At 38.2% G+C, this 15270-nt stretch overlaps 1 protein-coding gene across 2 annotated transcripts in view; it reads left to right on the top strand.

Annotated features, from left to right (window-relative positions):
* Positions 1-7803: 7803 nt before the first annotated feature.
* The window catches only part of tenm4 (teneurin transmembrane protein 4), a gene marked incomplete at its 5' end in the record, with an annotated part of 141332 nt that continues 133865 nt past the window's right edge, over positions 7804-15270 (top strand). For both annotated transcript variants that reach the window (XM_079481034.1, XM_079481033.1), the window contains 2 exons: positions 7804-8026; positions 12275-12547. In XM_079481034.1, coding sequence (XP_079337160.1) covers positions 7804-8026; positions 12275-12547 — 496 coding nt within the window. The remainder of the gene's footprint in view (positions 8027-12274; positions 12548-15270) is intronic.

Below are 15270 nucleotides of genomic sequence, written 5' to 3'. Positions count from 1 at the left end.
AAACATTGGCTGAATTCATAAGCCTATTAAAGGAATTGTTCACCCAAAAATGAGTTTGACTTTCTTCTGCAGAACACAAAATAAGATCTTTTGAAGAATGTTGGTAACCGAACAACCTTGACTCCCCTTGAATTCCCTTGTTTGAACACAAAACCATTCAGACATTTCTCAAAATATATTCTTTTGTGCTCCACAGAAGAAAGAGTCATATACAGGTAGGGTGAATCATTCATGACATCATTTTCATTTTTGGGTGAACTATCCCTTTAATTTTAGCATGACATTTTCTATTTTCAGTTTCTTTGGACTTTCGTTATTGATTCGACCCCTGAAACAGTCACATCAGAGTGCTATGCAACGTTATGTTTGCATCATGTCATCACCATTGCAAACACAATTGCAATAATTATGCCTTGTTACCATGTTAGTAACATGGAGCGAGACTCAGTGGTATGATGCAGTGCACAGCAAGAAAAAATGTGTCGACTGAAATTCTGCTGTGGCTTTGTAATAATGTGTAATGAGGTATGCTGTGATACTGTAGAGCGGTGGTTCTCAAACTCGGCCCCAAACAAAAAATATGATCTAAATTTTAATTAAACCAAAAAACTAATTCTGCTATACAATGCTGGAACGTCAATATTTTCGGCTGGTGGTGTTATTTTTCTGATTTTTGGTTGCATTAAATCTGTGATCAATATCTATATTTCATAAAATGCCACAAAATCTGTGTTCCCCCTGGATCCATCTTGGGGGCCCCAGTTTGAGGACCACTGCTGTAGACACCTTTGTTTATTGTGATGAATTCCTTTGGACGCTAGCAGAATAATACAGTGTAAATGTAGGCTGTTTCGCTCCTTTGCACATTTATTTACTATTCTAATATATGCTTTTACAGGTGTAAGCAACTTTTATGTGATGTTAAATCTGTCTTATTTAATTAGATTTAAATGAAAATCTCAAAAACATTTTGGGGATTCCAAGAATCTGTCTAATGCGTTACATTTTATTATATGTTTAATGCTAAATTATTATTTTTACTGTGATATAAAAATACATACATGGTACACTGGTTATAACTGCAAGATGCAAAATGATCCTTTGTGCCAGTTGTGAGTCTGCGAATTGGCAGATGAGTTTAATAAATTATCTTTTTTGTGTATTTGTTGTAGTTCAGCAAACCATATTGATTGCAGTAATCCTCTGAATGGTTTTGATGTAACGCATAGTGTCACCTAATCACCAAAGACAATTGTGCCGAATGAGTATTAGCAATGTACCCGACTCAAAACCTGGAACAATTCAACAGATAGATGACCAAGTTTGCATTCAGAGCTCAATGGCCCCACTTTCACACTGTCAAACACACTAATTGTTGCAAGAATAGACGGAAAGCATTTGCATATAGATGGCACCTTTTCATCCCAGTCTTAGTATGAGAGCTCCATAAGCCACCAGTCAGGGACACGGAGAGCTATTAACACCACAGCAGGCCTCAGACCCCGTTGCTTAATGTAGTAAATTTACACACCCCTCTACTTTCCCTGACTGTGTTTTGTTAAAAGAACACATCACCCAAAAAGGAAAATAAGATCAACCCATACGAAAGAAAAGTCACAGACATCCATGAGATTTAAATGGAAAGCAAATTGAAGTGTTGGCATAACACTCTAACACCTAAGAAGTAATGTCATCGATGTCTACCTGAAATTTTCAACACTGAGCTCAGGTTGGCAAAGTCTGCAATCCAAAGTCAATAATAACATTTCTCAACAAATTGACCCAAATCCAGATCATTTTATCCATTCAATCTACTGTCATTGAACAGCGCTGTGGTCTTAATGCTTATGAACAATTGTCTCATTTGTCCGAAAGTATGATAAAAGCGTCCGAATGACTTGACACTTTTTTCCAAGCCTTTTGATGTCACATAGCTGCTTTGTGCTGAGCACACCGGAATGTAAGACTGATGTTATTCACCGATAGTCATCTACTTCAATGAGTTGGTCATCGGTGAGACAGAATTATTGTCATTTAGAACCTTAAAGGGATAGTTCACCCTAAAATGTTTTATTCTGTCATCATTTACTCACCCTATTGTCATTTCAAAACTATGACTTTCTTCTGCGAAACACAAAAGAAGATATTTTGAAGGATGTTGGTAACCATACAGCGGCAGCCCCCTTTCACTTCCATTGGTTTTGTAGCTATTCAATTGAAGTGAGTGGGTGCCGCCGCTGTTTGGTAACCAGCATTCTTCAAAATATTTTTAATGTTCTGAAAGAAAGAAAGTCATACAGGCTTGAAAACTTTTAATGTTTGGGCAAAAGTAAATGTGAATAATGACTTAAATTCAAAGGAATATAAGACATGAGTCATATGGATCAGCAGTATGATACAGTATGTTTATTGTCATTTTTTGCCTTCACTTTAATCATTTGGAATAAGTAAATCTTCACAATACAGGATAAAAGATAATATCTTTAAGTTAACTTTTTTAACCACTTGAAGATTGATGGCATTTAAAGATCTTACAGAACAGAAAATGACACAGCAATGTCACCAAGACGCACCCCAACTGCGTTTTCAGCTTACAGTCATAATAAACAATCACTCCAAAATCCATTTCTTGAGGCATCAAAACATTGCGTCATTCCCTTATAAGAAAAACATATACGGTAATGTTCTTTCTACATTAGCCTTTTATGCATTTTCTGGCTCCAAACCAGACACGAGGTGTTTATCGAATACAGACGAGCCGATCGATAAAACATCGAATGTGTAAGGAAACTGAAACCTGAGCTAAGGACTGTTTCGCAGATATGCCGTTTGATACCTTCCCCAGAGTGCTTTGCCGCAGCTGTGCTTAAAATGAATGAAAATCAAAGGAAACAAGGCAAAACCTGAACAACAAGGAATCCTTTATTGCATTTTCGATAAACAATTCAATAACATTTCACTAAAGCACTGAATACTCCAGAATAACATTATTCTTGCGTTGTGTGGGTTTTGTTGTCGCTGTGGTCGGATCAATGTGTAAAGATGACCGTACTAACAATAGAACGGAATATCATTTGAAATCTTAAACCAAGAATTTAAGTAAACTGGGCCACAGGCAGATTTTGGATTACTGCCTATGGTTTTATATGAACTCTGTAAACTAAACCAGAAAACATGTAAGGCAATTCAATGTTTAATGGCGTCAAATCAAACACAGGCCTCAATAATGGTGTCAACTGGCAAACATCATTATGTTAACAAAAGACGAGTTAATAACTCATTGTTAATGCAAAACAGATAACAAACAGTGATGACACACAACAACATAAAGCAAACAGCTTTAACGGTAAGTGCATAAATTATTTATGCCGCAGTGCATGCTGGGAGCTTGAAACCCCAAGTCACCAAATCAGCAATATTGTTTAATGTGAAATTGTTCACGTAGCTCTGTTAGGTGTGTTGCACATTTAGGGTAATATAATTGGCTTAACATGTTTTTTTTTTGTATGTAGATTGAAATCAATTATCATTTGTTGGTAATGTAGCAAACAGCTCAACACCCTCAAACAGACCCATATGCTGTATGAATTACATTTGCAACAACTTTGCATAAAAAGTGAATTAACTCTGAATTTGTTATTAAGTTTCAGCTCTATGGTTTGTTTCATAGACGTTGTGTTTCCTACATTCCCATCTCCAGTTAAACAAGTCTATGGGTAAATAAGACTTGCTTATTTATGCTATGATCTCTTTTGTCAAATCTTTTTTTTGGCCGCCGCAGTGCTCCGGGGATTAGATAGAAACTGTTGCCTGTCTTCCTCCTAAATTATTCATACAGCTTAACGCACTATCATAGAAAAACACACACGGAGCAAAAATAGTCATGCCATTGAAGTTCTCGACGCAGGAACGTCAATCAAACGCATCTTCCCTTTCAGAGTTCTATATTTGCGCTAGACATCAGCTGTCAAAAGCGTAAGTGACGGCTGTCGCCTCGCTTAACGGATGAAAAGCGTTCCCATGGCCCCAAAGGTGTGCACCCTTGCGCACGCGAGACCTCTGATATTCACGAGCGAGCCGTATGTGCAGAATGCACAGACTACGATGCTTTTCCATTGAAACCCGCCTTTAGTAAATTAAGACAATGCGCTTGAACAAAACACTCTCGAGAGCTCCCATAAAGCCTCTTTTGTCTCCGGATGAATTAACATAAGCTATAAGTCGCTTTCTAAATGCAAAAAATTAGTAAACTAAAAGCAAATGGTTTGGAGATTCCAGGCCAACAGCTGAAGTGCTCTTGTGGATGTTTAGGAGAAAAGCAGTTTTTGTCCACAGCGGAGGTCCCAGTGCAGAGGTCCCCAAGTCATTAATCATGGCCATCTTTTGAGCTGCCAGTCCTTACAAAAGGTGACCCCGGCTCCTCAATGGGCTTGGCAATAAAGAGGCTCTTTAAGGGGGGTTAGATATAGTTTACTGTGAATTGTTGTCACAGCGCCACACATTTATATTACGGTGGCATTAAAGAGCTTATAAGATAAATCTGTTGTGATTCCATGAGTGTGATTCGGCCATATTGTCCCACTTGTAGTGCATTCGATTTTTTTGCTTTTTTTTATGAGGATTTAGACCCAAATTACATCATGATTAAGCTTTCTGTTTTTAATGCGGTGGTTGATTCGTGAGAATAAGCTTAGACATTACTAATTGGCGAAAACCATGAAAGAATTCCTCACACAAGGCTTATATTAAAGTCAGCTTGGTAACACTTTACAATAAGGTTTCATTTGTTAAAACTATAAAAGTCAACTTAAGCTCACCAATGGATGATACTTTTACCCCTCATAGCACACATACATCTCGAAGACGTCTGTTTGATGTCTGCTTTTACATCTGCAACACATATTTTTTGTTCGTGCAATTCGTCTCTGAGACGTTTCCTGTCAGATGTCACATAGACATTTTGAAGCTGTCTGTAATTTGTTTATGATTTCAAATGTATGTAAAACAGCATTTTCTAAGATGTTTTCCAGATCTTTAGCGGACATCTTACAGATGTACCAGTGCTGAGATAGCATTCATCGATTTCAGCTATTAATAATATATGTTTGAAATCACACGTTGCGTCTGTTAAAGTCACAACATGTCCGACATTGCATTCAAATATCCCCCAAAAACCCTTGAACAGCGTTATACGTACGTAGATGTATACGTACATTAGCCCAAATGTTTTAAAAGCATTTGAATCCAAAGAAATTTGCTACTTAACTAGTGTAACATTTTTGTGTTAGGAGGGACATCTATCAATGGAGTCATGTCTTCTTTAACTGTTATCCGTGCAAAGACTGACTGACGTAAAATATCAACGTATTGTGAGCCACTGTTCCTAGCAAACCTCTTTGTTTTTGTTTCTATAAATTTGTTGGCTTATGTTATAAGTAAAAAAAAATGTATTACTCTAACAAACTATACTATTTGAACTTCTTTTGAAGATAAATGTGCTTTAAACTCCTCAAAATAGCTTTATCTTTCTCTTAAAAAACTGATTTTTGAGAGCTACCTTGACATTAATATGATGTGCGGAACCTATTTGTGTTGTGTATTCTGTTTTAAACACCTCCCGCTCGCTCCATCAGGAGATGCTGCGGATGCAAAAAAAACTGCCCAGCATGAAGTTTAATCTATTACAGAACGTGTACCCCTTACCGTATGACACATTTGATGTGTATCTTGCAGAAAATGAAATGAATCAAGGAAGGAAATCTCACGATCTTAAGCGTGCCTTTGAGGAAACCACGACCCAACCTCTAATCAACTTAATAAATCCACATCGACACGTTAAAGACCTCCGCTGCCGCTTCAGGCCGTGTCATATCCTGTCCGGAGAGGATCGGGGACCTCCAAATTGATGTCAGGTTGCGCAATCTCGCAGTGCCACTGTTGTTATGTATCTACAGATATATTTTTTTCTCGTCTTCACGCAGCCGGTTTGTTTTTACACCGTATGTGATTTCGTAAGAGATGCATGTAGTGTTTCAAACAAGTGTTTATTGTGCTGATTTTTCTTTAGGATGCTTTGGATCGGTGACGATGGTTTGGGCCCAGGCCAACGTATTAGGAAGTCTGACAATGATATATAGTGTAGCAAAGATTCATTCTTTTCTTCCAGAAGGAGATGTTTTGCATCCGACTTCAGATTTTCAAGCTCCACAAAGGAAATAAAAGCACCATAAAAAGGTGCACAATATTTCAACTGGATGCATACAATGGCTTATTGTGAGAATCAAAAGACCTTTTAAGTTTTTGTTTAAATCGCCCTTTTGCTCTCAAATCCGATTCACGCTACCATGTATACTGGTGACATGGTGTGGTTTGGCCTAAGGATTTGCAGTGAAGGATGACGTATAAATAACCCCAAAAAATAATGTCAATATATTCACCTTCATGTTGTTTAAAACCTGTATGAAAACTATTTTTTAAATGTCTCCGTGGTATTGTGTCTGTGGCAATGAGGTCCTTTCTTCAAAATATCTTCCTTTCTGCTGAAGAAGAGACTAATAGAGGTTGAGATTTTTGGGTCATTTTCAGTGTTTTTCTCACGCATTTAATATTTCAAATGTAACATATTTATAGTGCTTCTTATGATGGAATCACTCTTAGATTATTTGTAATACAATTTTATTTTGAGTGTGGCATAAAAAGAAACATGCGATTGGAATTGCATGTCAAATAATATTTTTTAATAATACCCTTTTATGTTTTCCTCTGAGTTCTCATGATGAATAATAGCTCTTTTATTAATGAGTCATGACCAGTGCTGGTGTGATACTCTTGATGAGGGTCATAAAGGTGCACTGTTGCATCTGGCAGCGATTCACGTCGTATAAACAGCAGAATCCACAGAACGACACCTGCCACTTAAAAATATGCTGCAAATGCAGCATTTCTCTTAGAGGCAGGCTGAAACAGAAGTGCGGGGGATTTGAGTCGTAAACTTTACGGGCGCTAGATTTGTTGTGCTGTATTTTATCAAAATGGATTCTGCTCCAAAAAGCTGCAGTGCTGCATAATGTTGCCCTGACTGAGAGGGCTATTTCAAAAGATTGTCCAGAAATCTTCTTTTTTTTAACCTTTGTCCTTCAGTTTTCTTGTCGTGAATGTTTCAGCTGAAATGTGCTTGGCACTGCATGTTGTATTTATTTATTTCTTCACAAGCGTGTCTTTGAACTGTGAGCAGAAAGCAACCTGTGGTCTGAGGTATCTGATGCTGCGTGACTTGCTAAAGTAGATTTTACCCAAATCAAGCGAAGGTGTAAATTGCCCTTGTGCCTAAAACGAAATTTCTAAAAATACATTGTTGATGTGTCTCGGTCAGCGCAGATATTCTACCTCTTTATGGCAAAATGTGACAATATAAATGTTAAACACTGTGAAGTAAAACAAAAAGAAACAATAAAAATAAAAATATACATATTCCAGAAGTGGAATATCAACTCTTCGGTTCTTCATTTACTTACTGTCATGTCATTCCAATCGGTTTGGCCTCCTTCTGCAGAACACAAAATAAGATATTATGAAGAATGTTGGTAACCAAACAACATTGACCCCTATGACTTCCATCGAATGGAAAAAAAAAACATTTGTGTTCTTCAGAAGAAAGAGTCATATACAGGTTTGATGGGGAACCCCTTCAACTCAAAAAGCAACTCGTAGTAACTATGTGTTTCTGTTTTCATCCTACAGAATCATCGGGACTGAACCGTCTGTTTCCCTTCAATTGATGCTGAGACGAGAGACAAGGTTGCCATGGAAGTAAAAGAACGCAGACCTTACCGCTCCTTGACCTCCAGACGGGACACGGAGCGCCGGTACACCAGCTCTTCTGCAGACAGCGAAGATGGCAAGCACAACCCAAAGTCTTACAGCTCCAGTGAGACCCTCAAAGCTTTCGACCAGGACTCCAGATTAGCCTATGGCAGCCGGGTCAAAGACGTTGTGCACCACGAGGCCGACGAGTTCAGCAGGCAGGGTAAGGGCAACAAGATTTCTCATCAGGATGGCATGGAATAAACCACTGGTTCATTTAATGACACAAATCAGATTTTACTTCGATTGGTTCAATGCACTTTTACTGTGGAACTACAGCTAAGTGTGCTTGAAAATAGCATGTTTTCACGTTATGCCTTGTACCATTGGTTTTACACTGAACACTTGAAATCAAATATATTTGATGTGATTTATACGTTTCCCAGATGCTTTAATCCTTGCAGTTAAAGTACATTGCATTTGAAGCTGCAGTCTGTATTGTTTGCCTCTCTATCGCCATCTCTGTTTGAAACCTAAAACTGCAGGTTACCTTACCTACTTATCGTTACGAATTGCACTAGCCAGCATAAACTAGCTTGGACCAGCATGGACATTTATGTGCTGGTCTTTTCAGCAAGGTGTGCCACGCATTGTGCAGCACTGCAAAAGCGCCACAGCAATTATTTCTTGAAAAGGTGCTCTTACAATGTGCAAACGTACACGGGAGACTTAAGATAAGTTTAGCAACCCAGGACAAAATGGCTGAATAAGCTTTATTTGACAGCATCTTAAAGAAAACAACAGACCACGTTATGCGTGAACTCTTTATTTAAAGGGAATAAAGCTCCAAAACCAAATGTGTGCTGTCTCACTGCTGACTGCTCATGTTAAGTAGGCCGTAAAAAACGACATTTTAATTGCAAATTAATCTCTGGATGAATTATAGCTACAAAATAGATAAAAATTAACTTTTGATACTTTTCGGAAAAATTATACAAAGCAATCTCATGTCAATTCGTAACTATCTTACAAGGTTGTTAATTCTATATGCATTTGTACGGTTTCATTTGATTTGTGTATTTTCTAAGATCCGCTTTCGTGCCAGTGGCAGGTGAGGTTAGGGGTGGGGCTTCACATCAACTTTCAATTTTAACATTTATCTCACTTTGTCCACTATCTTGGATTAATGTAGGCCTATACATTATTCATATTTACGTGAAATTTATGCAGTCTCATGGAAAATCTTAAAAACGCCAAGTCATATGTATTTGTACGATCACATTTATAAAAACATTTATGATCTGCTTATGTATGATTTTATGACTGGTAGGTAGGGCTTCATTATTGGTGAATGATTTAACATTTTTGTACGATTCACATTGTAGTAATTTACATGAATTAGCCGCCCTATAAAAATAGTTCTGAATTCCAGCGAGATCAGGCAGAATTAGATATTTACTTGCAAAATTTTCTTGCCTTTTCACCACCCTGGAATAATTGTATTTCTGTCATGAAAACTCTCGGAGGGTTTAGCATGTGTGTGCATGACATATAAATGGCTTGGTCTTGGTGGAATAGATCTGCTACGCTTCTGCTGCGCATAGCAAGTACGGAGACTTGCTATTGCTGATACATCCACAACATGCTGCTGTGTATATAAGGAATTCTGCTACTGCACATATAACATATATGAATAAACTCTGCATAGCTTACGTGATCACCTTGTATCAGATCTATATAAGTGGAGTTGGGGAAGGAGGAGGGTTTCTAAAAAACGCGTTGCACTTTTACTACAATCACTAGCCAAGATTTAAGCGTAGAGCAGCAAGCTCATTGGGTGCTTATACGGAAGGAATCAATCGGCTTGCCGTGTAATAAAGTAATTATTTCAGATGTGATTTAGAAATTTAGTACTGTGCCATCTAGAGTTTCATGCCAGAACTGTCTCTGTCACAAGAGCATAACACGAGAGCATAACAGAAGTGCATTCTGGCATTGCCTTCTCTGCGAATGATGGGTAGAATGTTGTCTTTCATTTTGCCTAAAGCTAGGTAACTTAGGAGGCAACATAATTAAATTGTCTACTATTTGGAACACAATGGTCGTTGGGAGCATGCCTGTGATGTGCTTTGTAGACAGCAGGCATTTGATTTACACTGAACGAAATCCAAAACGCCACCGCTGAAACTAGCTTTTAATGTCTTATTTCAATTGCAGATCCTTAGCTTTAACAAAGAATTTGGCAACAAACCACCTTAACTCGCCAAAGAATTGCACCCCTACGCTGAAAATTTAAGATCAAGCAACGTTTGGAATCAAATCACAAGATGCTTAAAGATTACAACCACACATTCATACACTGTATTCAAGTATGTGTGTTTTCCTGGGACTTAAAACTAACAGCTCTGGCACAGCTAGCGTCCTTTTCTACCAATTGAGTTACAAAACGGGACTCACGGTGGTACTCATGGTAATGACAGAAATGCGCCACTGTTCGCAGCCAAACGATACAATGTAAAAGAAGACTTGCAAGGGGTGCCACTGAGCTCAGGTTCAGAGGAAGCCATCAGACCAAATGTCGCAAAGTCTTGACAGTCTGTCAAGGGGATGTGTAGCATTTAAGGCTTAATTATAAATGTGAACGGAATTTGAATGCTTGGTAATATTCCTGGTGCATGGAGAATGTGAGTGCTTAATAATAGTTATCATTGGCTCAATATGGCAGCCTCTGGGATAGAAAAAATGAATGGATATAAAAGGCAAGTTTATTATTTTTTTGCATGGAGGTTCCCTTTAATGTATTAAAACTTGGAGTGGAATAATCCCTGACACATGACTTGCATGATCTTTTGAAAAAAGTGTTTTGCCCTTGATCGTCGTACTGTTCAACCTCATACTGAAACAGATATCTAATGCATTTTCGTTTTGACATGAGATGAACTATGGCAGACTTTGCCGGAGCTCATTTCGCACACAGAAGACGCACAAGGCATCATTCAGACACGCTTCAGAGGGTGATTGCATTCAGGCAATTAAGAGAGACTGCGGTGACGATATGATCCCTTGTTAATATCTTCCACCTATGATGAAAAAGCAATAGCTAAAAGATGAAAGATAAAAGGAACGGCGAATTCGGTGTTGTAGCTTTGCCATTAGCGTGCCGGGACTCTAATGAGAGGGGGTTACCGTGAATGCTGATTGGCTGATGTCTTTTATGACCTTCTAATGTGTCCAGTTGATGGTGACTTATATCCGCTTCCCCTCAATGAATACTAAATGCATTGTAGCTTTCAGACACACTAACTATTATTCCATTTACTCTCTGGCCTGAATCTGTAATTTCCTTTATCTTATGTGTTTGGCCTTCACATGCTCTAAACGTAATGTTTATAGAGGTGGGGTTCAGTGTTCAGTTTCGATTATATATCTCTTCTTACTTAGGCCAGAGGTGAATAAGCATGCACCAGTGACGTATGTTGTGTGTTTTGTGTCAATTTAGAGTCATATATACGAGCACAAACCCTTTCTGATTATTAAGTAGACTATCACAGGTTCTGTTTTAAAACCAAGCAAGATGCCTACCTTCTTGCAAACGTTTTGCTGAATATTTTCTTTAAATTTTCCAAAGATGAGCTTCAAGTTCAAAAATGCAACATGCATACTAAGTTTTTAAAGCATCTTCAACAATATATCTGAATACAGCAAATATGTAAAATGGTCAAAGTTAACACTTTTGCCTTGTACCATGCTTATTTACATTTAAATTACTTGTACGCATTTGGAAGACACTTTTATCCAATGCGTATACTATACTTTTGTATCTGAGTATACAGTACGTCATCCCTGATATCGAACCTATGACATTGGTATTGCTAGCACCATGCTTTAACCACTGAGCTACAGGAAAGCATATACTTATTTATGTACAAGTATGTAAGTAGTTAGTAGACATTTTGTTCAATATAGCCTACGTTGCATTCAAGGTAATTTCAAGGTAATTTGTTTGTTCCTGCAAAGCCAAACTTATGAACTTACTGTTGTTGGCACAGCCTATTCTTAAAGGAATTTTAAATTGTATTATTTATACATTGAGAAGCATGAAAAAATCGTACAATTTGGAGTAACAAAAAAAATCAGGAAGCACCACCCCTAAACCGTCACCGGTGCGAAAGAAGATATTACAAAAATGTGCACAAGATCTTTTGATATCTTATACACTTTTTGTTTAACAATTTTATTATATACAATTTACACATATTTTTGAAATGCAGTAAAAATGTTAAATTGCGACAACAGACTGCTAATTTACAAGGAGAATGTAATACAACATGAAAAATATGTCATTTTATAAAATGAGAACACAACATAGTTGTTTTGTGGACATAGAGGACAGGGATCAATGTTTTGGATCAGAGCCTTGGTTTTTGTATGCATAACGCTGTACAGTAATTACTATCTATTGTTACTACAGGTGCGGACTTCTCTCTTAGAGACATGGCCTTTGCGGATCCAGTGTTGCCCCATATGGCAGCATACAGGACAGAAATGGGACTGCCCCACCGTGACTACTCTGTCAGCGTGGGCTCGGATGCGGACACGGAAACGGATGGGATCATGTCCCCCGACCACGCTGTCCGACTCTGGGGCCGCAGCAACACTAAATCCGGGCGTAGCTCCTGCCTGTCCAGCAGAGCCAACTCTAACCTAACCTTAACCGACACAGAACACGAAAACACAGAAAACGGTGAGTTCAGTTGTCCGTGTGCACTTCATCGCTCGGCTGAGAGCAGGATTACAGTAGAAGACACAGAGGGACGTCTCAAGTTTAACACTGAGCAGCTTCAGATCGAATGTGTGATGCCGCTTTTATATGGAAATGATGTGTGGTTTTGGGAGGCAGATTTTGTTACGCTCCCATCCGTTTTTTCGAAACGCTTCTGATTTCGAAAGCAAAAAAATCTTGTATTCTGATTTATGGAAATGAGCATTGCAATAATATGATAATCAAATTGCCGTGTTTTCATCAGTTACTACGAAAGTAATTTATTATACACAACTCTAATGCTGGGTTTACACCAAATACAAAGTCAATGCAAAGTTGCGAATAGGCGCAAACTCGCGGCAGATGATGCTCTTCAATCGCGTCTTCCACGCAGGTTGTAAAATTTTAAGTCGAGCGAAGAGCTCATTGACACCTACTATTTGACAGGTCTGGATGCATGAAGACACCTCCCGCCGCTTGATGTTTTCCGTGTCACTCATGAGAAAAATAACAAACCTTTCCCGTGAGTAATAAAGAGCATGGAACACCATTGTTCGCGTTTGGTGTGAACACAGCATAAGATTTCTTTATTTTCAGCCTGGAATGTTTTAAAATGACACATAATTTGCTAATTCAGGAAATTTGTTGCTGTCATTACATGGTAGTTACATGTTTTCATATGTTAAATGGACACTTTGTTCATTTTATGACTAAATGATTTAACGGAAGGGTTACCGATTTTGGAGAGGCTAATATAGCAAGTTAGCACTAAGCATAAGATCCTCTCCAAACCCACGCCTCCTCCAAAACACATGATGCAATCGCGAATAATGATGTATTATTAATAATTTTCTGAATAAACAATTGCTTCTTAATTTAGGCTAATATGGATTACCTGCTGTTTGCAGTTGCCAAGCAAAAGTTAGTCATTTGTTTTATGGTCGACATCATGTATATCAACTGCACAGAGGTGAATGGATTATTAACATAGCAGTTTTAGTACGAGGTGTGAATGTTCCAACTGTATTTTGATTGGTCGGTCGTTTGCTGGGTTTGCCAACAGTGACCTTGAGCGGTATAATGGTGGGTTTAGATCATTCACTTTCACTAAAGTAACACACTGTGTAATGCCACGTAACAGTGATTTTACCATGGTTTAGCAGTTTTCCGAAGCACAACGTGAAATCATGTGTTTTTCTTTCAGTATACTTACAGCAATAAATGCATTCATTCACGCAATGTATTTCTATAATAAAAAAGGTATCTATATTTAATCCTGCTGCTAGGTGTCAGGTGCCTTGTATTGACATTAATGGTTTGAATGGGGCAGACAGCAGCTCTGGATCTGTCCTCCTCGAGCTTAGAGCTTCCAAATGGTCCCCAAGAGCCCAATGATTGACTTTGCTTGCGGGGAAGGTCACATTGTAGTGAGCAAGTGTCAAAATGAAACCTGTCAAGTATAGGGTCCGATTATGCAAGAGAAATGGCCTGGAATACTGAAAAGACTTATGGGAGAAATTGGATTCAATAATCATGAAATGTTTGGAAAATAAGTTAATGGTATGATGCTCACATGTGGAAAACTGTTCAACCAAAAATACTTTTCTCAAACCTTTGGAATAAATGTTAAGGGTGACTGTGAGCCAGCCCACATCACTGACACCACACATGCAAGTTTTTGTGCAAGAAATCCTTGCATCCAACATCGAAAGCCATCCATATGGAACCGTGAATGGTTTTTGCAATGCTTTCGAAAGCAAATAGGGACTTCAGTAGATCTAGTTGTGGAGCATAGAGCCAGCTAAAACAAAGTCATGGGATTAAGAACAGTACATTGTTTGTGGCGCAAAAGACGATAAATATTTGAAAGTGTTCCTCAGAATTTAGTCGTCTCTGTGTTGTGTCCTCAAGTCAAATCGCATTCCTATATTTATTGATCTGAAATATAGGAAGTCCTCACAGGAAACTCATAAGTCCTTTGGTCCTTGTTTTAGCTCTTTTTATCTTATTTATTTTTACCTAATGCTTATTCCCTGCCAAACTCGTATACATGGAGAACCCCAGCAGCAAAACTTGAATTGCCTTTTGCTCTGCGTTCTCCCTTTTCCACGGGAGGCTGCATCGTTTTAGGTATTAGATTCTTATTTAAAGCGACAAGGCTGGTCTTTTGTGCTGGATCACATTTTGCACGCAAACATCAGCGATTCACTTAGAATGAAAACGGAATATGTCTTTCTGAACGGCTTGAAACGGCTCGAAACACTGATGCAACCGAAATGCATTTAAACTGCAATGTATGTCTTTATTCATCGCTCTAGGCTACGGCTGAAATAATGTGATCTTGTTGATCCAAGCAGAAACATCGGCTGCATTCACTGTTTATTGAGGTAATGCTTATTAACCAGCTTCACACAGATTTCCACAGAACTTAAAAGGCCCGACTTTCACCAAGTGCACTTCTCACCTTACGTGTTTATTAAATATTCTTGTTTCACGTTTAAAAATTGGAATTGTGCTTTATTGAAAGATCCAGCTGGTAGCTGTACTTTGGATCATGCATGGTGTATTTCAAGCCGGTCCAAAACACAGATGTTCATTTAAACAGGACTTTATAACAGGGCTTACCTCCATTTACACATTGTAGAACGTTTAATTATGTAAATCGGGACAAATTTGTTTAGTTTTGGTTACAATAAACAACATCA

This window comes from Barbatula barbatula (assembly GCF_947034865.1).
Source record: "Barbatula barbatula genome assembly, chromosome: 19".
Classification (NCBI taxonomy): domain Eukaryota; kingdom Metazoa; phylum Chordata; class Actinopteri; order Cypriniformes; family Nemacheilidae; genus Barbatula; species Barbatula barbatula.
This window is presented reverse-complemented; position numbering and strand designations above follow the sequence as displayed.